Below are 27554 nucleotides of genomic sequence, written 5' to 3'. Positions count from 1 at the left end.
TTCTCTCTCAGGCGGAGATTTCGAACCAAGACTCTGTCTCCCACATGTAGTGTGGATTCACGGATGATTTTGTCAAACCGTTTCTTGTTTTTGTCTGCTACTTTCTGGGAGTTTTTGATGGCTATTTCGTAGCTCTGTTCGAGGTAGCTTTTCAACTGCTTGACGTATTGAGAGTGAGTCAACTGTGGCTTGTTTGGCTGTGGCAGGCCAAAGGCAATATCAATGGGCAAGCGAGGCTGTCTACCAAACATTAACTCATAAGGAGAATAGCCTGTTACATCATTTTTTGTACAGTTATAAGCGTGAGTAAGTGGTTTTACGAAGTCACGCCAGTGATGTTTCTCGGTGTCTTTCAAGGTACCAAGCATACTGAGTAATGTGCGATTGTATCGCTCAACAGGGTTGCCACGAGGATGATAAGGACTTGTTCGGACTTTGCGGATACCGAGCAGAGAGCACAGTTCTTTGATTGTACGCGATTCAAAGTCTCTCCCTTGGTCGCTATGAAGTCGCTCTGGAAAGCCATAATGAACTAAGAAGTTCTCCCATAAGTTCTTTGCAACGGTGGTGGCTTTCTGGTCTTTGGTTGGAATGGACACAGCATACTTTGTAAAATGATCCGTGATCACTAGGACATCTTTAGTGTTTTTACTGTCTGGTTCTATTGAGAGGAAGTCCATGCAGACTAGCTCCATGGGCCTGGAAGTTTTAATATTTACCAGAGGAGCAGCCTTGTCTGGCAGGGCTTTTCTACGGACACATCTCTCGCAAGCTTTCACTTTCTTTTCGACATCAACTGCCATTTTTGGCCAGTAGAAACGTGACCGAATGAGTTCCAGTGTGCGTTCGACCCCTAAATGCCCCATGTTGTCATGAAGATTAAGCATAACTGTAGGGCGTAAGGAATCAGGAAGGACTAACTGCAACAAGGTCTCTGGCCCCAACTGGCGTTTCCGGTACAGTAAGTCATTTTGGAGGTCAAGACGTTTCCACTCCCTTAAAAATAAGAGAACATCGTGAGACTCAGACTTAGTATCGGCTGGTGGACGTGAGTCAGCTGCCAGCAGCTTGATGACTTTACTAATGGCTGGATCTTTTCTCTGCAGGTTGACAAGATCAGTATGGGTGTATCTGGGTAAGGCTAGGAGATTGTTATCATTGCCTTCTTCTTGAAACATGTCTGGAATGGCACCTGCAGACATGGCAAGTGACTGGACTAGAGCACAAGAGGGTTCAGTCTGATCCATAGCCATATATCTTTGACAGGCTGCCATCACGGTATCGGATTGAAGTTGGAGCTCGACATCTTTGACTGAGGACAAGAGATGGGATCTGAACTTATCAATGCGCTGACATTCCTGGGTAAAAACTGGATCGTCTTCAGGTTTGTCATGTGGTTTCCTAGATAGTCCATCTGCATCAAGATTTTGTCTCCCAGCTCTGTACTTAATGTCAAAGTTATAGGTGGACAATGCAGCCAACCAACGATAACTCGTGGCATCAAGCTTTGCTGTGGTCAGAAGGTAAGTCAATGGGTTGTTGTCGGTGATGACTGTGAATGTGTTTCCATATAAATAGTCATGAAACTTGTCAGTTATGGCCCACTTTAAAGCTAGAAATTCTAACTTGTGGGCGGGGTATCTAGCTTCACTACGGGATAGACCACGACTTGCATAGGCTATAACCTGTGTGGTTCCATTCTGCACTTGATAAAGAGCTGCCCCAAGTCCGGTTGTACTGGCATCTGTGTGTACCAGGTAAGGTAGCTTTGCATCAGCATACCCAAGGACTGGTGAGGTGGTGAGTTTTTCAATAATAGTTTGAAACGATTTCTGGCACTCTGGTCCCCAACGATCACCAAAGGGCTCTTTGGGGTTCAGATACTTTGGATCACTGGGTGGGTTTTTACTATGCTTTCGTCTCGGAGGATAGCCAGCTGTGAGGGAGGTGAGGGGCTTGACAATTTTTGAGTAATCTTTGACAAATCTCCGGTAATAACCGGTAAAACCAAGAAACGATTGGAGTTCTTTTAAGGTTTGGGGTCTCGGCCAAGTCTTGAGTGCTTCAGTTTTTTCGGGATCAGTCTTTACGCCGTCTCTAGATACAATGTGGCCTAGATAACGGACTGATGTTTGGAAGAAACGACATTTGTCGGGCGAGAGTTTCAGCCCGTACTCTCTGAGTCGCTCAAGAACATGAATGAGTCGGGTCTCATGATCTTCAAGGGAACTGGAAAAGACTATCAAATCATCCAAAAAGACTAACACTTCTCTCAGATTGATGTCTTTCATACACTTTTCCATAAGCCTTTGGAAAGTGCTTGGGGCATTTGTTATTCCCTGGGGCATACGATTAAATTCGTAGAAGCCGAAGGGGCACACGAAGGCTGTCTTTGGCTTATCTTCTTCACACATCTCGATTTGATAGTACCCTGACTTAAGGTCCATCACAGAGAACCACTGAGATCCTGCAAGAGCAGAAAATGACTCCTCTAAGTTTGGCAAGGCATAGGCATCGCGGATGGTCTGCAAGTTAAGCTTCCTAAAATCAATGCATAACCGCACATCACCATTCTTTTTGCGGACCACCACTATCGGTGATGAGAATGGAGATTCAGATTCTCTGATTATGCCTGCATCTAAGAGGGCTTGTAAGTGCTTTTTAACTGCCTCGTAATCATGGGGATGAATCGGGCGAGATCTCTGTTTGAAGGGGGTTTCATCTTTTAAGTTGATGTGATGTTTTACATGTGTGGCATGCCCAAAATCAAGATCATTGTGTGAGAAAACATCAGAGAAGGTGTTTAGCTTTTCAGCTATCTTCTCTTTCCACTCTTCAGATAGTGGTGATTCACCAAAGTCGAAACTGAGAGGGGGTCTTGAGGTTGAAGTCTGCTGCTGAGAGTTACACGTTGCAGACACCTTTTGGTCACCTTTCTCAGGCTCAGGACATGGCATGACACAGTCAGGGGCAACTAGCTCAGCAATTACACAGTTAGTGGGCAATGTAATGTCATGGTTAGTCTCGTTTCTCAGCAACACAGGAACTTTATAAGGTCCGTGCTTTGGCAGAGATATAAGGCAACAATCTACAAACACACCACCAGGTAGGGAGCCGGTAGTGGGCTGTTCAATAAGTGCACACTGTTCAGGCTTAGCGTGGCTAGCATGCATAAAACCTTCCACTAGTAGCTTTTGATTTGCAAGGACTTCTTGGGTTCTACTTTGAAGTTTTACCAAGCCGATCTTGCCACTGTCACTTTGTCTTTTTCTGGATGCTAATGTCTTTAGCACTTGTTGGTATCCATAAGGGAGTACCTTAAAGTCAGGTAAGGTGTTCTCACAAAGATGCTCATATAAGGGGTCAAGTGTATTTGTGCCAATTAGTAGAGGTGTGTCTGAGTTTGAGCGAATGTCAGGGACAACTAAGGCAAGAGTAGATAGTTCAAGCTCTGACTGATCGAGATCTTTGGGGAACATGATACTCGTCTCAATGTATCCCAAGTAAGGGACTGTCTGACCATTCGCACCTTCGACCTCTAGGAGATCACTGATGGGTTTTATAGGATGATCAGGTAAGTGTTCTTGATAGAAGGATTTGGCAATAGTGGTTACTTGAGAGCCTGAGTCGAGCAAGCAACTACATTCAACGCCATTGATAACAACTCTGGCTGTGCATTTTCTACCCACAAGTCTTTTGGGAAGTTTAGGCACTGAGTGAACATTAGCTGTTTCACATTGGGCTTTTGTTGTCTTTTTCTCAGTGGGACTTGGTTCAGATTTAGCACCCATCTGTCCCGCGACAGGGGCTCCTTCTAGTTTAAATTAAATGACTCATCAACTGGTCTGGATATTTCCCATTCTCGCTGCTTCTGTCTGAGGGCATTCCTTTTAGCTGCTACTAATGCTGGGTTGGGATCATTACTACAGCTGGAAGCGATATGACCATCTTCTCCACACTTGAAACAGTATCCAGGTTTGGGTTTGGCTGACACTGCAGCAATTTGTGGTATCTGTCCCGGCTTGTTCTGAGTTTTGGTACTTGGGTTCCTTTTTGCTTCCTTTTGAAGTTTCTGCGATCTTTTCTCTGTTTTATCAGCTCTGAGCTGTGCGATTTGAGACCTGAGGTCAGCAATTTGCTTCTGGAGGTCAGACGAATTGCTGTCCATTTCATGCTCATAATCGTTCCTACCTTGAGAGCGTGTGGTTTGCACGTTAGAATAAACACGAGTCTTTTGGATCCCCAAATGTTGTTTCATGCGGGTTGCTTTACTTGCCTGTTTGTCCTCCTCGGTGCGTAGGTGGAGGAGTAGCTCTGCAAAATGAGGTGGGTCGTCTTTCTTTTGTTCAAGTTGAAGGTTTGCAATCAATGAGCTGTCCCAACACCCTCTACAAAACTGTCTCAGGAGCTGTTTATTGATGTCACTAGAAGCAATTCCGTCTCTTTTTATGACTAGGTTTAGCACTGTGTGCAATCTTTGCAGGTAATGTGAGGGTTTTTCACCTCCATTCTGATTGGTGTTTAAGAAGCGAGCAAAGAGTTCGTCGCCGTCCTCTACAGTTGCATAGGCAGAATCAAGATGTTCAAGGTAAGTTTTGGGGTTTGCTTTTGGACCAAAAGCTTTCACCAGGTCCGCTGCAGGGGGTGAAAGACTTTCAACAATCTTTCGCACAACTTGAGTTTCAGTGAGCGAAGGATCAGTCAAGCAAAACTCTACGCTGCTGCGCCAAGTGTCATAGTCAGTTTCGAAAGGAGGATGTGGAACTCTCCCTGAAAAAGGTTTCAGTCTGTATTGCGAGTTTGGTGGGGGAATGACTTCACTGCTTTTAACAATGTGCTCTACAATAACCCGCTGCACTTCAGGTGTGCTTAAAAGGTTGGTGGGAATCTGAGGGGTTTGTTTCTCAGCCTCTGCCGGTGGGTGAGTATTCAAGGCACTTACATGGTTGCTATTGGGTGTTAAAGGAGAAGAAGGTAGGGCCTCATCACTGTGGGGCACTGGCTCTTGTTCAGTGGAAGGCTCAACTGTGTGGACATCCCCTCCCAATGACTCCCCAATTTTAGCTAGTTCATCCATCAAAAGGTCTTTAAACGATCGGTTGCTTCGTGCTGCCACATCTTTAAGCTGTGACAGGTAAGTTACAGTAGCTGATGCGCTGGTTTCAATGCTATACGCACTGGCTAGGTCTCGAACGTGATAGACAACTTCAGGTTTCACAGTGCAAGGTCTGTCATAAGGCAAATATCTTTTCTCTAGTTCTTTAGCAGTAGCCTCATGTTGAAATTCCACAATAATCTGACCACCAGTTGGTAGCTTAATCTGCCTACTGACAGGACCGAAAGCTTCTAAGAACTCAATTATTTCTTTATCAATGTCTGTGTTAGTTAAACCACTGACCAAGACAGCATTTTGAACTTTAACATTCTCTGTTTTCACAACTTCCATGGTTAGGACACGTAAAAGTACCAGTAGAAAAAAATACAAGTCACTGTGAAGCTCCAGGCACTCTTAATCGTTTTATTAAATTTTGGGTGGACTAACAACTCTGCAAACCCTCCTGGCTGGCTCGCCACTTTCTGTAGCCAAGTACAGGATAGGGTAGGGGAAATTAAAGTAAGATGGAGAGAATGGGCCAATAGCTAGATTCGCAGGAGGGATAAAGGGAGTTGCGTGGAGAAGAATGACTGGAGCCACAGGTAAAGTTGCTATGAATTGTATTAAACTATTTAGCAACAATTTAACAGCATTTTATGAACAGGAATGAAAACATAAAATAAAATACAGTGACAGCAATAATAATAACAGTCAGAATCCTATCTGAGCTCAGATATGTCAGTCTTGCCGGCTTAATAGTCAGTGTTCAGTCAAGTCAAATCCAACAGGTCAAAAGTTTGTGATTGGTGCGATTTCGTCCTACCGCACTGTTGCAATTGTTCGTGAGAGAAGAGCAACCTGCCCTTCTGGGCCAACTCAGAATGGCTGTGGTTCGGTTCGGTTCAAAGGGAAAGGCTCGCCATCTTCCTCGTCAGGAAGAGATCCAGGTCTCACGATCCCATAAAAAAAACCTAGCCTGTAAACAACAGGACTATTACTAATTCAGTTCACACTCTAATGATATACATGGCCATATGTAAATAATGTAAGTGCTATAACAAAACAAGCACAAAACATTAATTCTAATTTCTAACTATAGTCTATACAGTGCATCTTAATCATGAATGCAATCTTTAAATCACAATCAGCTTATTCTATCGTCAAGGTGCACATTTCTATCAGAAATCAGAAATAAACCATAAACTATGGTAGATTATTTTTTTACAGTATTGCCCTTTAACTGAATTACAGGAGCATTGCTTTACACTGCATAGCAATGAAGCAATATATTATTTACACTCAATGTACAGAATAAAATTACCAAAAGAATATACAAAAACCCACAGGCTGTAGTTTTACAGTATGTGGTAACGTATCAGCACAGTAAGAATACACACGGACATCTATCCAGTGCCGCTCGAGCATCAAATGTAACAAAATAAAGTAGATTCATGACCTTTAAGATCAACATTAACTTATTCCATCATCTAATTTTAGTGCATTTAATATTCAACAAGTAATACTAGAACATCATCAGCACACAAGCTGAGTGCTCAAAATGGCTGAACTCAGTGAGAAACCCCGTGTGTTCTCCCACAGTGAAAACGTGGTCAGCTACAGCTATGAGCATTAGGCTAGTTAGCTTTTCAATTAGCCTGATTCGCCCAGTCCCAGTTTAACTCACCAGCACACTTCTAATGTTCAACTCTCAGAGAGGATCTTGTTCAACTCTCAGAGAGGATCTTGTTCAACTCTCAGAGAGGATCTTGTCCACTTCATCCGCTCCCGCGCAGATCTACAACATTGAAATCGGGCCATTATATTCCCTGTTAACTTCTTGTTAGCTTTTTAGCTTCAAGGTTAGCTTAACAGCTTCTGACTCACCGCGATGGTTTCAAGGTCCGAAATGTTCACAATAAATCAGGTCCGTTTCTCCAAGGTCCATGCAGATCTCCGGTATGGATATTTGCTCAATTTATCAAGTTAATAGTTATTTTCCAGCGAAAAGCTTGGCGGTGAAAATCAGTGATGGTCTCGTGCACCTCCGTCTCTCTCTGTGTCTGAGCACGTGACGGTACAGAGCAGGGGAAGGCGGGGCTTGTTCCTTCCTAACCAGTAGGGGTGTTAAATATACTCTTTGGGTTTTATTCTTACATTTATAGTATTTATCTTTTATTATTGATTTATTTTTGATCAACTCAGTGATTAACAGAGTAATGATAAATCCCAATTAACAATAACATGTTGTAGTGCATTACTGAGTCGTGTAAACTCACTGGGTTACAGAAGGAATTTAGCAGGTTTGTTATTGTCCATATTTTAAGGGAGTTTTCTTTACGATGGGAAAATTTTTTCTTCACAAATGCAGATACTTTAAAGCTAAACCATGTATAAACAGATGGCTGAATGACTTTAGACTCTGGGCTAAATCGCTGAAACTTGTGAATAACAAGAAAGCCCATAAACTTGTTGTTTTATTTAAAGAGTTTAACCTATGTTTAAAAAAAAAACTCCCTATTTTATAATCACGACTGCCCTTTTTTTGCACGTTATTTTTTGCCTTTGGTTCAAATCCTTCAATGACTGTTCTTTCTTTTTGTGCTAACTCTTTTAGCTTTGTGCTTATTGTTGTTGTTGTTGTTGTTGTTTTTTGTTCGTTTTGTTTGTTTGTTTGTTTTGCTATAATGCTCAACAGGGGCGGAGCGTGGGGGTGGCTTACTGGGCTTAAGCCCGGGTTGTTTTGTCAGAAGCCCGGGGTCTTTTGGAGTGTAATTTTTCATAGTTAGATGCCTGGCTGACAACTGTATAAAACAAAAAGTACACACAATATTCGAAGCACATAGTGCACACTGTGGGAATTTACGACTGTGCGTGAATCCCCCCTGATATTGGTATGATCCGAGCTCAGGCACTAAGCGACTGAGCGAGGGGGCGGGGCAGCTGCTGCCAGCAGTGAGTGCGCTGTTGGAGAAACGGAGCCAGCCATACTAAGGAGAGCTGAAGTTTGACCAGGTACCAAAGAAAATCATTCGTACTGTACAAATAATGTAAATATGACGGTGCATCACGAAAGATTGATATCAAACTGATCACTTGACCAATATTACGTTACTTGCTCTTCAAGTGAATCAACAAATGGCGAAATGAAAAGCCGAACAAATGCTATTTTTTTAGAGAGTCTTAGCTTACGTGTGTTTATTTCATATTTTCAGTTCTTACCCTCCCCGACTAAATCGGTTTCAGTTATGTACTGAAATATAAGAATGGACATTAGAGGGTTCTTTCAAAGAAAAAACTCAGGTAGATGTTATTTTATATATTATGCTTTGTATGTTGTTCAGTATATTTCTATGCAAAACAAGAGGGATTTCAGTACACAGCAGGATATTCACATTTGTAACCAGATATTTACATACACTTTAGGGAGAAAACATAAAACATTTTTACTGTACAACATCAATTTAGAGTAAACTTTTGTTTTAGATAAATATTGAAATATATTTTGAATTAGTTAAATGTCAGAATAAAGAGAGACAGAGCTGTCTATTTATTATCACTTTCATCATATTAAGGAGTACATATACACTAAGTTTATTGTTAATTAATAAGAAAACTCCAGACGATTCCATTCTGAGCTGAAGAAGCTTCTGATAGGTTCGTAGAGTCCATGTGAGTAAACTGGTGGCACAGCTGTGGATGCATATAAGGCAAAACACAGAGCCTGTTTCTGTGACATGGGAACATCAAGAGATGTCAACCAAAACACCAGGAAAAGAACTGTGGAGCTCCATAAGTGTGGCTCAATTTGAATACAATTTGGTGCCATTTGCTATTAAGAAATACAGATAGTTTCTCTCTTTACTCTTAAAGTTAACAAATATGTTTTTATATTTATCAATCTAAAAAAATAAACATTTAGTCTGATTTGATGTTACAATTAAAAAAGTGTTTTTATCTGAAGAGTAAATATCTGGTTTCAACTGTATATTTGATGATTGTCAGCACAAAGAGGGAGAGAGAGGAGAACGAGGACAGAACAGATGAACAAGAGCAGGTGAGACACACATGTTAGTCACATGGTCGTTTACCAAAAGTATCAGCGTATCATAGGTCCTCATGTATCTCGTACCTAGTGTTTCTTTTTAGGTTTGTTATTTTTCAAATTCTGTATTTATTAAGTTCTGCAGGCTTGTTTGTACAACAAGGCTAAATAATTATATAAACTTTTCTCAATCTAAACAGTGGACTTTGGTAGAATTAAAAAACAAGTGTAGTGCAGGTCTATGATGGTTTTTAGTGCTATCATCTAGTTATGATTGTGGTTCTGTCTTGGTTAAGTCCCAAGTAGTCCTGATTTTGAACTGTTGTAGTCCTGTTTTAATTCTGGATCAGTTCTGGGTCTGGTTGAATTGGGGTTTAGTCCTCGTGTCTTGATACAGCCCTGACCTTGTTCTGCCTTGCTGCTTAATTAAAAAACTCGTTTAAGGTGTCCTGCACATGTGATATATATTTTTCCCTATATGAAGTCATTCTTTTTTGAACAGAGCCTATTAATCTTTCAGTCATTTCTACACCCCCCCCCAAAAAAAAAAAAAAAAATCCCACATGCATACTACTCTTTGGGCTAAGCCCCGGGTGTTTCAAATATCTGGCTCCGCCTCTGATGCTCAACCGAGGATGTAACATAATCGGATTAATTATGGTGCCTTGTATGTTATACTGTTGTTTGTAAATAAAGTTTAATTTAAAAAAAAAAAAAGTTTCTGTCGCCATTTTAGTTTTTAAAAGACTTCGTGATAAGGGCGGGTCTTACTGTGAACCTGCGCGCTCATTGGCTAATAACTTGAGATTGACAAGCCGTTATCCAATGAGCGCGCGGCTTCTCCCAACATAAAGTAGTTTCCTTTGAAAAACCAAAGTCTGATTATTTTTGCCTCCACTGACGGAGCCTGTTGTTCCCGCCACAGAGACAGTAATGTCAGAGCGGTGTTAACACTCACCTGCCTCAGCACAGCTCTCACTCTCTTCCTGCTCTCTCAGCTAAACTCACTTCCTCTCTACTTACAGGAAACCAGCGCTCAGAGGAGCCGACCGGCCTCACGTTTCACCCACAGACACGAACAGTGTGGAATTATTTTATGTCATAAGAAGAAACATATTCATGTTAACACTCACCTGCCTCAGCTCCACCTTCCTCCTCCTGCTGCTCTGAACTAGTGATGGGTCGTTCGCGAACGAAATGGCTCTTAGAGCCGGATCTTAGACGTGAACAACGCAGCCGCCTCCTTATCACGAGCCGTCACATGTTTTTTTTTTCTTTCTCTCAGCCTCTCTCTCGCTCTCTTGCACTTTTTTCTGCTTCACAGGAACAGAGGCAGAGAGAGAGAAAGAGCCAGGGCCAACAACGTCACATTAGAAAGGTATAGTAATCATCCACAACTATTTTCAGTTGGAGATGATAAAGGATTCAGAAAGTTTATTCATGCAGGTCCATATGACAGAGAATATGCATCTTCTTTTAGTTTTCATATTATAATTTATATTTAATTGTGTTGTGGTTTGCAGTGTGTTGTGTTGTTTCACTTTAAATTTGTAAAAGGAAAAAGCTGAAAATTTAAACAGTTAAAAGTTGAAATGTGAATAGTTGATTTTTGTATTATATGATTTATTTATTACATTTTATGCGGAGTGAATAAATAAAAGTATATTTACGGTGGCCCCTAGAGACAAAGCACATACAAACTTCAAATCACGTACAAACTCTGAAGCACGTACAAACTCCAAAACACGTACAAACTCCGAAACACGTACAAACTCCAAAACACGTACAAACTCCGAAACACGTACAAACTCCGAAGCACATAAAAACTCAAAACACGTACAAAAGACAACAGAAGTGCTCCAGGATGCTGGGCGCAGTGTTGAGCTTTTGTTACCTAGTGGCTACACAAGCCAGCAAGTACCGACGACCGGATTTGGTGTGTGGTAGTAACAGGTAAATGAAAATTTTTTTTAAATTATTTGAATATATATGAGTGCCTGTGTATAAATACACAAACAATACACACATGCTTTCAATTGTGTAATTTAAGTGATCTAGTAGCTCTGCTTTGGAAGTTCAGTTCATGCTAGAAATGTGTTTTGGAGTTTGTACGTGTTTTGTCTCTAGGGGCCACCGCATATATCTACCATAACCACTTTTTTTTTACGTCAGTAATTCCTTTTTGTGCATAATTTTATATTATTGTTAATAATAAATTAATTAAAGCAACAAAACAACCTGAAGAGCCGGTTTGGAGCCGAAAGAGCCGGTTCTCTAAAAAGAGCCGGAAATCCCATCACTACTCTGAATGGAGGATCAACACTTTCACTTTCACTGCTCCTCCCTAAACACAGAGGATGCTGGGACTTGTAGTTTTTACCTTGTGTGATATTTATGGCTGTGACACTAAATCACAGCATGAAAACTTCCTGCAAACATGTCACAGGCGATAAAAGTTTCACATTAAAGGTGAAGTTATTTTTCTGTCTCATGTTCAATAAACAGTGAGCTGGGAAAACTGAAGAACAGGCTTCAGACGTTCCCTGCAGAGTTTCTGCTGCTTGGTCGTCTGCATGTTGCTGAGACTGAGCTGATGATGAAGCTGTGACAGGTTTATGGCACGTTTGGTTCTGGAGAAGAGTTTTACTGTCGGTGCAGGTGAAATGATCAGAGGTTACAGCCTCTGGTTAAAGTGGAGGCAGCGATCAGGACGGCTGAGCAGCAGAGGTCTCGAGGGTCCTAAAGTGTAAAAGCATCAGTGTTAGTAACACAAAGATCACAGAATGGGATCATCCACACAACACTAACATCTAAATCCACGGCAGGAACTCTTCCAGTGTCCTGAAAAATCTGTGTGCACGATGCTGAGATTAAAATCTGTCTGCTCATCTTAATGCAATATTTACTAAAGTCTGGTAGAAGTTTTACTGATTTCCAGTCCACTTAGCAGACGTGTGGATAGGTGCTGGGTTGTAGAGCAGACTGAAAGCTTTAAGTTCATCCTCTGATTAAAAACTCAGACCCACAGATACAGGAAGTATAACGCTGGTGTAAGACAGGAAACGGCAACATGGCAGCCATCTTTTTCCTCCCATGATGACCAGTGTCCCAGCAGAAGCTGGGGTTTGTTAGATCCTGTTCGATCCAGAGGAAACAGGCTAAAAGAGTCGATCAGGGGGATCATGGTTTTATTATGTGCTCGTTATGATTGAAGCTCTGGTTGTGTGTTAGAGACAGAACCTGCAGATTCCTCCACTCTGCCTCCTCCTCTGCAGGAATCAGCCTCTTGGCTGGTTTTATTCACCAACGTGAATAAAATCATCAAACTAATCCAAGTTCATTGTGAAATGCCTGAAAATGGAGGAATAAATCTGTCAGTTACCGTATAAAGTTTGAGTTTGTCAGTGTTTTACACGGAGACGGTCGTCAGATGTTGAATGTTTAGCATGAAAGTTCCACATCTGGAGAAACCTTCAAGATTAAAGCCAGTGAAAAGTGAAGAGTTTCTGCAGCAGCCGCACTTCCTGCAAATCTGTTCTTTCAAAATAAAGTGAAGAGTCTAAAATTATATTCACGACAGGTTTAAAGGTGAAGGTGGTCACATGGTTTTAGTGGAATGCCTACGTGGGCGCGTCTGAGTGATTTTGATTCAGATTCGTGCAGCGTGGAGCAGTAAACACTTGTTTTTGTTCATCTGGACTCATGAATGATTCCAGTTAGCACATTTCCAGCCAATGAAACGTAACTACAGATGAAGACAAACACATTTAAGTTGCCCGACTCTCGAGTGTGGGTGCATGTTCCCATTTTCAGTCTGTTTTAGTTTTCAGTTTAGAGGAACGCTGCAAACTCACAAAAACTTCTTTCTTGTGAGGTTTTGTTGTCAGACTGATAAAAGCAGCAGCAGCTGGTGTTTGATGAGCAGACGTGTGTTTCCTGTTCTGTAATAATCAGCTTGTTACCATCACATAATGAACTCAGCCGTGACCAATGAGGCCGTCCTTGTGCGGTTCTCTGGCGCTGATTCTGATTGTGACCTTCACCTCTGCAGGGTCGCCTCTGCTCGTGGCTGAGCTCGTGTTTGTCAGGCTGACAAAATAAAAGCTTCTTCATTTCTGTGGCTGAAGAGGAGTCTGCTCTTCTTCACCAACAGGAAGTGAAACATTTCTCACTGATTCTGAAATCTTCACTTGTTTCACAAATTCACAGTAACACACACACACGGTTGTGTTTTCATATCCTTGTGGGGACATCTATTTGACATCATGCTCTCCTCAGCCTTTTACTCTAACCATTAAGACTGAATGCCTAACCCTGACCTGACTGTCCCTGACACTAAAACCACATTCTGAGTCTCACAAATGTCTTCAAACTTGTGGGGACGGGCATTTTGGTCCCCACAAAGACATGTAAACATGCACACACACAGGTATTAATGACCTCACAGGTTCATGTTTGGGGCTTTTAGCATCTTTGTGTGTCGGTCAGATTTAATTCACTCTTGTTTTGAGGTTTTGTGCCTTTTTGTTTCATTCTTTGTGCGTTTATTTTCTCTTTAAGCCTTTCAGGACTCGTGCTGTTGGCTTGTTCCTGGTGTGTTATTAGTATTTTTCATTTCTAAACTTATTCTAAAAGAAGGACCGATGGAACATTGATGTGAAAATAAACATGATCATTTAATGTTTTTGTCAATCACAGTGTTGGGACTAACGCGTTATTAAGTAACGTGTTACAGTAACTACGTTATTATTGTGGTAACGAGCACGGTAACTAGTTATTATGCTAAAATCAGGAACGCGTTAGTCGTTACTGGGATTTAGATAGGCTCGTTACTCGTTACTTCGTGTGGTGGCTATCGCGGAGCTTCCACAGATTCAGTAACATTAGCAAGTGGTGGAAGCCAGCAGGTGGAGGAGGGAAAGGGGGACGCAGAAGGAAAAGAGACCCGAGGCAGCCGCCGGTCCAAGTGTGAACTGAACTTCAGGTAAGAAGTTATGACCTGCAGTCTCTCTGGGTCAGATATGAACCAAGTTTAGGTGGAGTTTATTTTCGTTATTCTGACTTTTTCCGTACTGCATACTAGCTAGCATGACAGAGTTTCTATACAGCTGGGTGGGTGCTATGAAGTTAATGATGTTGAACTTTATTTTGTTCATAAGTTATTAGAATTGCCAACCGTCTCATCTGGTATTCAGAGAAAATATTACGCATTTCTTATTGAGGTGAAAAGGAACAGTTAGTCCCGTAATTCAGCTACAATGAAAAAGGCACAAAGCTGGAGTTATTCTGTGTCTTTGCTGCACAGCTGCCTCTTCTTCTTCTTTCATTCTCTCCCCCTCCCTCTCCCGTTTCTACTTCAATCATGAAAACTGATCAATGATCAGCTGATCGTCTCTCTTGTTTGTTTATCTCCCACTTTGCATCAGAAAGAGGAAACCAGCGGAGTTCACGTTAAACAACAGCAGCACGTTTAAGCTTGATCAGCTGTTGTTAGAATTTATTTCATATTAATTTCTAGTATCAGCTGATGTTTGCTGGAGCCACAGCTGCAAAAAAGCTGCTGGTCATGATGTCGGTTTGGTTATGTGGTGAGAGGGAAACATGAAGATGAAACCAGGAGATGTCCTTACTGAATCATCAGAGCTGTGATGGAGAAACAGGTTTACCTTTTAGGTGACATGGATGAGTTGAAGGGAAGTTATGAACTGTTTCTGAGAGACAAATAACACCAGGATCCTTTTTTAGGTAGCTGACAGCTGGTAACTGTGCAGGGGCGGGTCTAGCAAAGTTTTGCCAGGGGGGCCAGGTAGGGCATTAACAGGGAAAGGGGGGCACAAGGAAATACTTTTCTTTCTTATTCTCATTTAAAGTGTCTCGCTTTTAAAAAATAATTATCTGAATCTTACAACAAACGATTGATAGATTGATGCATATACACCATCAAGACAGTGAGCATCACTGTCACAGCAGCGTTTGTTTTCATTCAAAGGCTTTAGGATTTTTGCTATAATGGTGAGCCGGTCTCTAGTCACAATGCCCAGGCTGATTTTTTTGTCCCAGTCCAACCCTGTATGCAGCTCATCTGCAGTCTGGTGTTACCTCCATCTTCCTATTCAGAAGGCAGAATTTCCGAGTTCTGAGTACAATCGACAGCACCACGACTGCAGTTCTTGTGTTGGATGTAAAAAGCGCACATGATGCTGTGACGTAGGCTAGAATCATGGTGGCGGTCAACGGCGGTCCAGGCGTGGGATTTCTCTCGTGGAAATATGCACATTATCTTTTCCTTTCTATTGGTAGGTGGCACAGTGCACTTGTGGCAGGTAAGCAAGCTAGAAGACTGGCAAAGTTATGGAAGCAACACATTAACAAGAGAATTCTGAGTAAAACCAAAGTTACTTTCCCTAGTAACTAGTTACTTTGAAAGTAACGAGTAACTTGAAGTAACTGAGTTACTTTTGATAGAAGTAACTAGTAATGTAACTAAGTTACTAATTTAAAGTAACTTACCCAACACTGGTCAGTCATTAAAAATAAATCCTGGTCTTTCATTTTGCTGCTGCATTGTTCACAGAAACACATATTTTCCTGTTTCTTTCTGTTTGTGTGTTTCTGCTTTTGCCTGTTTAGAGCTGCTGAGCAGGAAAACCCAGACGAACAAAAATCTCTTTTAAGTAAATGTTTGAGTCACTTTGGGTCTGAAATGTAAAAATCTGCAGACTGAAACAGATTTGAAGGCATCACAGAAACAGCCTCACATTCAAAACATGAAAGAGAGGACTTTTATTTTGAAACACTCAGGAAATGACAGAGGGAAAGTTTTTTAATTAAAACAAATTATTAGTTTATGCATTCTAAGTTCATACAACCACCAAAACTGTGATGATCCTCCTTCTCCCTAAGATGGCAAACTGAAACACAAGTTTCCTTGTGGCTCAGGAAACTAACCACTCCAAGTTGGTGACTTTTGGAGATTTATTTTCCTGGATGATTGAGAATGCATCAAGACGAACACAAAAGGAAGTTCACCGCTTTTAGCAGCTCCCCCCCAGACAAACAAAGAGGTAGTTGGCAGTTAGAAATCAGCAATCATTCACACACCCCCACTCCCCTCCAGAATTCTCAGGTAACAACCTAATTTACATATGAATGACTAGCCAATTTAGCTTCCACTTGGCTGAAGCTAAAGCCTAGCTAAAAGCCTACCAGCCATTTGGCAACTCAGCCCATCACACGTCCACGTCTCTCCTTGTTTCGTCTTTTATTATGAAAGGGTTGTGTTTCCATGTTCAGTGTGTTTCATGTTGCTTCCCCTGTGGTGTCAGGTTCATTTGTGTCAGCTGTGTTTCCACTTCCCTCCTTTCTCTTCTGTGTATTTAAGTCCGCTGTCTTCCTCTGGGCAGTGTTGGTGCGTTTTCCTCCGTTCACGTTATTCCGGGTTTCAGGTTATCTCCTGATTCTGTTTAGGTCCATGTTCATGTTCATGTTTTTTCATCAGAGTTTCTCGCATGCACCTCCTCAGATTCATGTTCATGTTTTTCTTGTCATAGTTGTCATAGTCATACCGAGTTATTCCCAGTATAGGTTTTAGTTTTAGTTTCCGCCCCTGTTTGCTGGGCCTTGTTTTGTGTTCGTGTTTTTCAACCTAATAAATGGTTTGTTTTTTTGTTAAGATTCAGGTCCATCTCTCCCTTGTCTGCTTCCGGGTTCATATTGCAATCACATCAGCCACAGTGACAATAAACTTATTTTGATTTTTAACTTTCTTTAGTTTTTCAACAATATTATGTATATATAAACATTTTGCATCTTACAATATAAAGCCTGGATCCTGCACATATTGCACTTTGAACTTGAACTGTGTTGTCTGTTTATTGGAGATTGTACTACTTGAATTCATTATCCTGGTGATATAACACATTAATTCTCCATTTGGAATCAATATAGTATATAATACAGTATCTGTCTATCCATCTATATAGCTATTGAATTGAACTGGAGTGAATGGAAGAGAATTAAATAATGGATTTCATGTTCATGTTTATCTATGTTGTAACAGTGACGACTTGAGACATCTGTTTGGCACTATATGAAGAGAATTAAATAAAATTTAAATAAAAATGATATTAACTGTATTTATACATTTTATATTTTTGGATGAGACACTGTCAGTGTGCTGTTATATAACTCAGTATTTTTAAGGCCTGACTGGTGGCATTGGTGCCCATTGCTTTACTGTGCTGTTGGATGTGTATGTGGGCTATCCCTTGTACCTGACATTTGATTGGGCATCACTGTGTTGCTATGGTATGATCCTGGTAGTTGTTGTTAATAAAACAATAACAAATTCAAATTCAAACATTGCTGCATTCTTCTGTCACTGAGGATTCCAAACCTGCACTCAGTCTCCTCATTACTTTGGTATTGAACAGACAAACTTTGGAGCTCCTGCAAACTTTATTAACAAACTGCAAATATTTTACACAAATCTGCGACTGACAACAAGCACAGAGACTTCAAACAATCACTGAAGTAAGGACTGAAAGATTTACTTTTAAACAATAATGATTAAGACCTTTTTCGTAAGGTTGTTTTCCCTTGATTGCCAGCTGTTACTGTTTTTATCTTCATATCTTTCATATTTGTCCACCTAAACAATGCTTTAATGATACAGTTTGAGAAGTTTGATATGAATTTATCCAACTGACTTGAAAATGAAACTGACAACTGTCCTGTAATCTTACATAGAGAAACCAAATCCTGCGTCTTTGCCTTGACAGACGCCTAAAATGGCTCGAGCTGTGGTAAGTTACCCTTCACTGTGTCTGTTTCTAAACATTAAATCGTGTGAATTTTTAAAGAAAAATCCAACAACAACAATAATAATATGTAACAGAGCAAAACGTCAGATGACTTAAATGTTCCTCTGCAACACAAAGTCAAAGTCTGCCTCCTCCACAGGCAAAGGAGAAGCTCCCACACTCATCCAGTGCAGACCGTTGTGCTCTGGACAATGAAGTTCCCGCTTTCATGTTCCGACCTATCAGCGCACCTGCATGTGAGCTCCTAAGTCCACCACCTGCTGATGCCAGCTTTCATTCGAAGGACACAGACAAGATCATGCATCCAGATTTGAAAAACGATCGTTCATCCCTGGATGATGACGTGACGTTTTTCATGTGTCCTACTGATGTTCCTCTGCCTCCGAGACCTCCACCCACTGCAGAGGTAGGTCTCTGCAGAAAGCGCAGGTATTCTACTGCTTTTTCTGTGGAGGATGAAGAGGAACATTTGATGCCCAAACGCATGAGGCTGATGAGTTGGGATGTCTCTAAGTCTCCAGCTGCTGAGAAGGAGTATGTTTGCTTTACGTGTCCTGAAGACAAGAGGTCTGAGTTACCTCTCAGCTCCCTCCAAGGCCATCCACCATCACAGGTCAATAATAATGACACTGACCAGTGTACCATTCTGCTGCCTCCTGAAATCCCAGTGCCTCCACCCACTGCAGAGGTAGGTCTCTGCAGAAAGCGCAGATATTCTACTGCTTTTTCTGTGGAGGATGAAGAGGAACATTTGATGCCCAAACGCATGAGGCTGATGAGTTCTGATGTACCAGTTTCTTCAGTTCCTCCACCTGCTGATGCCAGCTTTCATGCAAAGGACACAGACAAGATCATTAATCCAGATTTGAAAAATGATCATACATCCCTGGATGATGAAGTGACATTTTTCATGTGTCCTAGCGATGTTCCTCTGCCTCCGAGACCTCCACCCACTGCAGAGGTAGGTCTCTGCAGAAAGCGCAGATATTCTACTGCTTTTTCTGTTAATGATGAAGAGGAACATTTGATGCCCAAACGCATGAGGCTGATGAGCTGGGATGTCTCTAAGTCTCCAGCTGCTGAGGAGTATGTTTGCTTTACGTGTCCTGAAGACAAGAGGTCTGAGTTACCTCTCAGCTCCCTCCAAGGCCATCCACCATCACAGGTCAATAATAATGACACTGACCAGTGTACCATTCTGCTGCCTCCTGAAATCCCAGTACCTCCAAGTCCTGCCCCTGTTGGAGTTCTAGAAACTGTTGATTTTCCTTTTGTTGATAATTAAATACGTGTTTGTGGTAATAAATACATTTTTGAGCAAATACACGTTGAGATGATTCGGTTGCTTATGATGGTTATAATTATCCAAACAGTATTATTCCTAATAAGATCTTTACTTTTTATACTTATTTTCTCCATGACCTATTTCGATGTCTATTTTGAAGATCCACTCATATCATGACAGTATGCTTATTCTCAGTAGAGTGTATAGCCACATGTGAACAAATAATAAATTAAAGTCACTCATTAACAACTTACCACATACGCCGGAGCTGAATTCAAGATGTAAGCAGACGTTTCACAGATATCTTGGTTGTCTTTCCATTTCCTACACTAACAGTATCCTGAGAATTGGCTTATAGAGCTGATATAAAGGTGAAATTTGATGACTTAATCGAAGCATCATCAGCTTAAATGCAAATGAATCCACTGTACTTGAGGTAACCTAACACTGACCATGAACGCCACAATCACTGTGCGCCAGTCCAACACAGTGCTTTACTGTGAACTCACCACAGTACTGCAAACTAAAGTGTTTATCTTCCAGTCCAATCCAATCCATCTTTACTGAGAAAGCACTTTAAAAAACCCAGGACAAAACCAAAGTGCTGTACAGTAAATGAGTTAAGAACAATAGAATAAAACATAACAGTAAAAAAATAAAACACATAATACATAAAAAATTTAAACAGCCCTATATTTCAAAACAAGATAAAACAGCAAAAATAAACTAAAAAACTCAAACTAAAAACCAACATCTTACAAGGTGTCAAAGGTCAGGGTGAAGAGATGAGTTTTCAGGAGTGATTTAAGAACAGGCAGAGAAGAAGCCTGTCTAATCTCTAAAGGCAGATCGTGTCACAGTTTCAGAGATGCTGCAGCAAAAGCACGATGTCCTCTAAGTTTACGCTCAGTCCTGGGAACATTCAGGAACAGCTGATCAGCTGACCTGAGACAGCGGGTGGGTTTATAAGACTGTGGCAGCTCAGAGAGTTAAGATGCAGCTAGGTCATGGAGAGCTTTAAGAGACATTAATACCAATAAGCTGCTAACATGATGTTGTATTTTATTTACATGTCTGTTTTAGCACTTTAACATTTGCATCTGTCTAACTGGCTAACCATGCAAGACTATTGTAAGCATTGCTCTGTAATAGTGCGACATTTTGGACCCCAGGAGGTCCTTCTGTATCTGCACGATGTTTGACCTGCAGTCTTTATAGCCGCCTATGTATATTCTTTTAAACCTTTTTATTGTTTTTAAATGATAGTTACGGACCAAATGTTAAACTATATAGTTGAATATATAGTTAAAGTGTTTCTCTAGATACAGAGAAAGGTTTTACATCAAAAGGTCATCTGTCTGCATATAAAACAGAAGCTTTCATGCAGATGCACTTCCTGTTTAGAGACTTTGAGGTTTAGGTAGTGACGGGGGTGATTTACTGAGCGTGTAAGTTTTCCTCCTGTCAACACACTCTACAATGCCGCCCACATGCCACTCCTGTCCAGTCTTGAAAGCAAAACATGTATGTATAGTATAAAATGGTGAAATGCTGATTTCCATGTTTCAATTGAATCACTTGATTGTAATCAATTGATTGCAGAGACTTTTGTCAAGACCCTATAGAATCAGAAGTCCCGTGAACATGCACTAATAAAAGCTGCAGTTGTAATAGGGGATAAAGTAGTGTGCACAATGTGTGTTTGGATAAGATGTCAGTAATGCATTCACATTAAAATCACAGGGTTTCTTTCTTTTTCTTATTTTTCTTACATATCATGTAAAAAAACACTCCTGCAACATTTTTTCTCTGCCACAGATTTAGGAGAGGAAGAGTCCAGCATTTCAACACCTGTGCAAATGTTAGTTTATTTGATAGGTGCATCAGTAGTAATTATTTAAATTAGAGTTTTCAGCAGTGTTGTTGTATTTACAGCAAAGTGCCTGCAAAGTGTAAAAACTAATTAACTGATGATACTAGACCCTTAAAAGAGATAAACACCACTAGTCAAGTCATAATGGCTACTTACAAATACATAAGCACTCAACACAACCCACACAGTGATCTAATGCACAAAAACAAAGGAGACTTAAACTGGCTGAATCAATTACTGTAAAGAAAACATGGAGGAAGGCTTCCTGTGGTGTCTGGCTGCAGTATAGGTCATAAACCTGCCTCCTGCATTACAGCAGACAGGTCAGGGGTCAAATGAAAAGCAAAATGTTTACCTCAGATTAGGGATGCACCGATACCACTTTTTTGGAAACGAGTAGGAGTACGAGTACTTGCATTTCAGTACTCGCCGATACCGAGTACTTAATAAAAACACGATTTAAATTTACAGGTAACAGCTTTAGTCCTATAATTTAACAACAAACAAACAAGGGACTGGTTTGGAATTAAGAACATTTATTTAAAATAAAAGCATGTTGTATGCAACATATTACAGAATAAATAATTATAAAAAAATGTAAACAGTGACAGTGCAACTCAAGTATTTTTCAGTTTATTTTAAACTCTGCCGCTTTGGACAACACAAGGGGCATTAATAAACATCTTTGCCATTTAGTGCACAATATGTGAATAAACTAACAACATCCACTGACATAGAACTGTGGCAGTCAGTGCAACTGAGGTAGGTATTAACATCAAGTCTAAGATGACTCACTAAATGGAGAGAAACAGTGAGTGGCAGGGTTTTTTAAGAAAAGTAGCTTTTCTGCATCATCAGCAGTCAGACTGTTTCTGTTTTCATCTATAATGTGTGACACTGAGCTAAAAAGCCTTTCACTGTCCACACTGCTACATGGGGCTGAGAGCTATTTACAGGCTATTTTAGCCAAAGTGGGGAACCTGATTTTGTTGACACCCCAGTACTTCAGAGGACTGTCTTCACGAGGGCTTGGGGCCTCTCCGAGGTATGTGTCGAGCTCAATGGCAGCACCTGCTGCCAGCGGCAGCCTGGGCCTTGAGGAACAGTTTAGCAGGAGGTTCTGCAGCTTCTGCCCGACTCCCCTCTGCCTCACCTCTAGAAGCTCCTGCTTCAGGTGCAGCTTGGCCTCTGGAGCAGTGTTGTTGGAGAAGAAGCGATCTTTATACCTGCACAAAATTCATAAATGTATTAATATGTGGAAAAATAGGACTGATGTCATGTAATACGTGCTGTTCCAGCGTGTCTGTATGTCCTGCTGCAGTCTCTTTATTGGCTGGTTGAGCTGTCCCTGAATGTCCTCGAGGCGGGAGTAGGCTAAGGCGGAATGTTTAAAATGCCCAACTATTTTCCGTCCCACTGCTTTAGCATCAGCTATGCTCCTCTGTGCTAATAAGCGTGGGTAAATAAGCGTGGGCAAACTCTTTGTACTCGTTGTCGTGTTGGGATTTTAGGTGCTTGATTAAATTACTTGTGTTAAATGCGCTACCTTTAGAGCCTCCTCTGGACAATTTCGATGAGCACAATTTGCAGTCCGCCTTTGTTTTCGTGTCTTCGTTCACTTTGAAATAGTTCCACACAGCTGACTTGTCTCGCCTCGCCTTCTCCCCGCTCTGAGATGCAGCCGGGGCCTGTGGGGCGGGCACTCGGCGCCTGTGATTAACCCCTTACATGCCGCTCAAACATAGACAGGTCTCAGACCGTGGTATCAGTCCTCGGTATCGGGGAACTTTTCACGAGTACTTTAGAAAATGTGGTATCGAGGCCGATACCAGATACCGGTATCGGTGCATCCCTACCTCAGATTAAATATTTCCCAAAGTAAATTGGACTGAACTGGCCAGTTAAATACACGAGGGGATACGAATAGAAAAAAAATATATCTAAAAACAAAGAATGAAAACCAACTATTAATTTAATACTTAAGTCTGTGAAGGTTCTCAGTCATCCAGGTCATCGTAGTCTAAGGAGCTTGGAAGGAAAAGCGTCTGGACTTCTTGAGTTGCTTGAAGACGTTTCACCTCTCATCCGAGAAGCTTCTTCAGTTCTAAGGGTCAATGGTGGGGAGTCCCAGATTTAAAACCAGTGGGAGTTTCCCCCCAAAGAGGGACAAAGGACCCCCTGATGATCCTCTACCTAATCACATGAGCCAAGGTGTGAAAGCGGGTGTGGGTCCTAATCAGCCAGGGTTTCGGGTGAGCTCATTGTGAAACCTGGCCCCACCTTATCATGTGATTTCCTGAGGTCAGATGGCCCAGGATGTAAATGGTCTGAGATCCCTTCCCAGACGCCTTAACGTCCAGTGAAAACAACACATCATTTTCTCTCCAGTTACCCTCAGCAGTCCAACAGACCTCCAGCACCAGTAAAACATTAACCAGAAATTGTTTATGGGACATGTGTTGTTATTTATGTTTGTGGAAATGTGCATTAAAATTAAAATAAAGATGCTGGTGTCTGACGTTACTGACTTCCCAATTGTGTGGCTTCTGGTGTGGCCTTCACAATTCAATTTTCAATTCAATTTTATTTTCTCAGCGACAAATCACAACAATATTATAAGGCAGACCCTACAATAATACATACAGAGAAAAAGCCCAACAATCATATGACTCCCTATGAGTGAGCAGTCTGGAGACAGTGGGAAGGAAAATCCCCCTTTTAACAGGAAGAAACCTCCAGCAGAACCAGGCTCAGGGAGGGGCGGGGCCATCTGCTGCGACTGGTTGGGATGAGAGAAGGAAGACAGGATAAAGACACGCTGTGGAAGAGAGACAGAGGTTAATAACAGGTATGATTCAATGCAGAGAGCTGCATTAACACACAGTGAGTAGGAAAGGTGACTGAAGAAGAAATACGCATTGCATCATGGGAATCCCTCAGCCACATACACCTGTTGCACTACACAACAAATGCAAGCATGTCAGTTTTATTCATTTTATGCTCATCTTCGTACAAATTTTAAAGGTAATGCAGTCAAAACTTTGTAAGTGTCTGAGTGATTGGATGAAGCGGTTTGATGACGTAACACGTATTAGATTATAATATTATTTTATGCCATGTTAGACCCCTAATTAAAGATGGTGAATTATTATGTAGTTTTAGTTTGCATTATTCTCCTGAATTAGAAGAAGCTGATAACTATTGCATTAGTTAAACTGATTTGCATTACATTAAACTGCTGACTTGTTGTGAATGAATGATATTGTTTTATGATGCATTATACTGCTGAGTTATAAGAAATACTGTTCGCAGAAAGTAATTGTCTTATTTGTCTGATTAGAAGAGAACAGAATATACTGGAGTTTTCTGCCCCATCTCAGCAGGAGCAGATAGACGGGGAGCCAAGGTCGTAGCTTAGGCGCTGTGTGAGAGAAAGCATGTGAATGTTTAGGCTTTTTATGATAAGGTGGAGGCACCAGAGGCTATAAGAGTTTGAGCAATGCTCCACCATTTTGAGATCTGAGGCTGTCTGCATCAGTGCCCATCTTGTCACGGTCCCCGTGTCTCTCTGGTTGGCCCACGCTGGCTACAGGTTTTGTTGTTGTTAGTTTTAGTTTTTTGTCTCTCCTCCTCCTCCTCTCTGCCTGGGTGGAGCTCATTACGGGCTCTCACTCTTGGCCCACGCACCCCTGTGGATGGTGTCCACCTGCGGCTGATCTGGCTGATTTCCCCAGCTGCTATTTAAGGCAGTGGCACAGAGCAGCTCACCGCTGGAACGTCGAACCACCTGAGTTCGTGCTCGCGGCATATTCAAAGAAGAATCGCTTACACGTGTTTTATGTTGTGGAACTAACCTTTGACCTTCTGTCTGTAGATTCTGGACCGAATCACCGGACCTGTCCAAGTGGGGCAGTGTGTGGAGTGTTGGAGCGAGTGCGGCTGAAGAGGAGTGCGTGTGTGCGGAGGAGCGGTGGCGGTGACTGAGTGGAAGAGGAAGCGTGTGTGTGGATTCCCCCCCCCTTCTCTCCCTGGAGCCCTGGACCCCCTCCCAACTCACTGTACATATATTTTGCACTAAGGTGATCCCTATTGTAAATAAATCCCCTTTTGTTTCCTTGAAAGAACTGTCTGCGCGTGGGTCCGTTCAGTAGCCATGACACATCTCACACGCGTGTGTTCATTAAAATCATCGTTTGACTCAACCCGACCGGACCAGTGTTGTTATTGTGGTTTTTCCTCTTGTCTCCATCCCCAATATTTTGAACCATAACACACGCTATTTTAGTTTAAAATACTTATAATGTTATGATAAATGGTAGTTTTGTTACTTTTACAATATTATCCATCCTTCAGCTTCAGCGAACATGACAGTTAGCAGTGTAATAATTCCTCTGTGATAAAGAAAAATTAGCTTGTTTTCTTTTTGTGTGGGAGCTCGCACAGTGTTTCAACTTTACAGCCTTTTAATATGAAAGTCCTGTCAGTACACTTCCTTTTTACATCATTTCACACTTGCCCCGTGAAGGGCAACAGTCTGACGTCTGCTTAGCCAGGAAAGCTTCAGCTTGTTTCTTTCCGCACATCTTCCTCTTCACTGTCGGTGGCTTACAGACATGTTAACAAGCATGGACGTATCAAAACTTTGCTTGATTTTGCTGTTACCACTAGCTGTGTCCCATGATGCTGAAGGTAATACAAGGAAACTATTTTCATTATGCATTATTAATATTTTTAAATTTATAACCTCCTTGCTTTTAGTTTAAACTAAACACATTATTATGGGATTAAAAAGATGGTTTAACATTCACAAAATATAGAAACTAAAGTCCTCTCTGACACAGGCTGAATCTTGTATTTACCGTATTTTGCTGTCCCTGTTTACAGAGACTGTTGTGAAGACAGTCAGGAGAGAACACGATGTCACTCGGATTTGCAACAAGGAAAGTCAGACTACTGTTGTTTTGATTATCTGTAAGATCAAAAGACAGAGGGACACAGGAGGAGAGTGTCATCTGCTGTATCGACACGGAGAGAACGTTACTCAGGAATGTGACCCCAGGTTCTCAATAACAAAAGAAAATCAGACTGCCTTTCTCGAGCTGACCAGTTTAACACCAGCTGATAGTGGGAACTTCACCTGTGAGTGTACAAACACTGAAGGGACATATATTGTCCATATCAGTGTCACTGTGGAAGGTAAATGCATTTTGGTTTCTTTATCTGACACAGTTATTCAGCACTGTGTTAGCATTGTATTGACCTGCTTATGTGTTTTTTATTCTTGTAATTTGTTCATTTCTTTTCTTCTTATTTTCACTTACAGCAGTTTAAATACTCTCACTGACTCATTTATCAGGTACATCTTTGAACCGAGTTGGACCACCTTCAGCCATCAAACATGTCTTCATTTTTTGTGGCACAACAAGGCGCTAAAAACATTCCTCAAAGATTCTCAAGACATATTGAAATTACATCATCACACAGTTGCTGCAGATTTGTCATTTGTCAATTAAATGATGCTCAGTGGTTACTACAGGGTCCAAAGTTTGCAAAGAAAATCCTTCACAGAGCATTACACCACCAGCAGTCTGAACTGTTAGAAATCAACTCATCGGGCAAGGCATCGTTTTTTTAGTCTTCTGTTGTCCAGACTTGCAAACTGTAGCCTCAGCTTGCTGTTGTTAGAGGACAGCAGTGATATCCAGTGTGGTCCGCTCTGCCTCAAGGTTTGATGTGTAAACAGCATTTTTACCCAGAGAATCACAGCTCACTGGATATTTTCTATTTTTCAGACCATTGTCTGTGAACAGAGATGATTGTGTGGGAAAATCCCAGCAGATCAGCAGTTTGTGAAGCACTGGGACCAGTAACATGTGCCATGTTGCTCTGTTTGAGCATTGATTTGCTGACATTTTATTATTTTATTAACCTTTATTTAACCAGGAAGATGAAGCTGACATGTGATTGACAAATGAAATGAACACTGAAATATTTGTGTTACACCCTGAACAAGTATACCTCATAAAGTGGCCAGTGAATGTATATAAGCAGTTGGACCAATTTCAGTTCATAGTAATATTCAGAAAAGATGCAAAAGAAGAAGAAGAAGACAAAAGAAAAGAGCACAGTGACAATATTTAAAGCTCTGTGGTTATAAAACTGGGGTTTCATTACTTCACTCAGAGTTTCAGTAGACGTAAACTGTGTTTGATTTGTGTTTTGATTTCCAGGAAATGAAAGTAAATGATTTTACTGACAAATGCATCTTTTCAATGATTTAGACACAAACGAGGCCCACACTTCAGCAGACAAATCTTTTTCCGTTTATCTGCCCGGTGTTGTGATCATCTTTATAACTGGAGTTATCGTGGGATTTATCTACTGGAGGAAAAGTAATGGGTGAGACTATTTTTGCTGTAGTAATTCAAAGATGATAT

General features: G+C 41.2%; 2 protein-coding genes and 1 pseudogene across 3 annotated transcripts in view; all 3 read right to left on the bottom strand.

Moving 5' to 3' along the window:
- LOC146682005 (NLR family CARD domain-containing protein 3-like) overlaps positions 1-27554 on the bottom strand; it is a 239129-nt pseudogene that overhangs the window by 21033 nt on the left and 190542 nt on the right. The gene's annotated exons all lie outside the window — the stretch shown is intronic.
- The window catches only part of LOC146682011 (ribonuclease inhibitor-like), a gene marked incomplete at its 5' end in the record, with an annotated part of 76043 nt that overhangs the window by 26141 nt on the left and 22348 nt on the right, over positions 1-27554 (bottom strand). The gene's annotated exons all lie outside the window — the stretch shown is intronic.
- On the bottom strand, positions 3223-7369 carry LOC146682012 (paraneoplastic antigen Ma3 homolog). The gene is made up of 3 exons (XM_085448466.1): positions 6980-7369; positions 6780-6890; positions 3223-6071 (listed from the first exon to the last, which is right to left on the bottom strand). Exon 3 carries the CDS (start codon positions 5444-5446, stop codon positions 3815-3817), a length of 1632 nt encoding a protein of 543 aa, XP_085304592.1. The 5' UTR covers positions 5447-6071; positions 6780-6890; positions 6980-7369; the 3' UTR covers positions 3223-3814.

Source organism: Copadichromis virginalis, linkage group LG23, assembly GCF_057382275.1.
Source record: "Copadichromis virginalis isolate Kocher_CV1m ecotype Utaka linkage group LG23, C_Virginalis_male_GT1.1, whole genome shotgun sequence".
Lineage (NCBI taxonomy): Eukaryota > Metazoa > Chordata > Actinopteri > Cichliformes > Cichlidae > Copadichromis > Copadichromis virginalis.
The sequence above is the reverse complement of the archived record's forward strand: the minus strand, read 5'-3'. Positions and strand labels throughout refer to the sequence as shown.

Coding starts and splice junctions, on each gene's coding strand:
- LOC146682012 (XM_085448466.1), bottom strand. CDS start 5,446: ATGGAAGTTGTGAAAACAGAGAATGTTAAAGTTCAAAATGCTGTCTTG.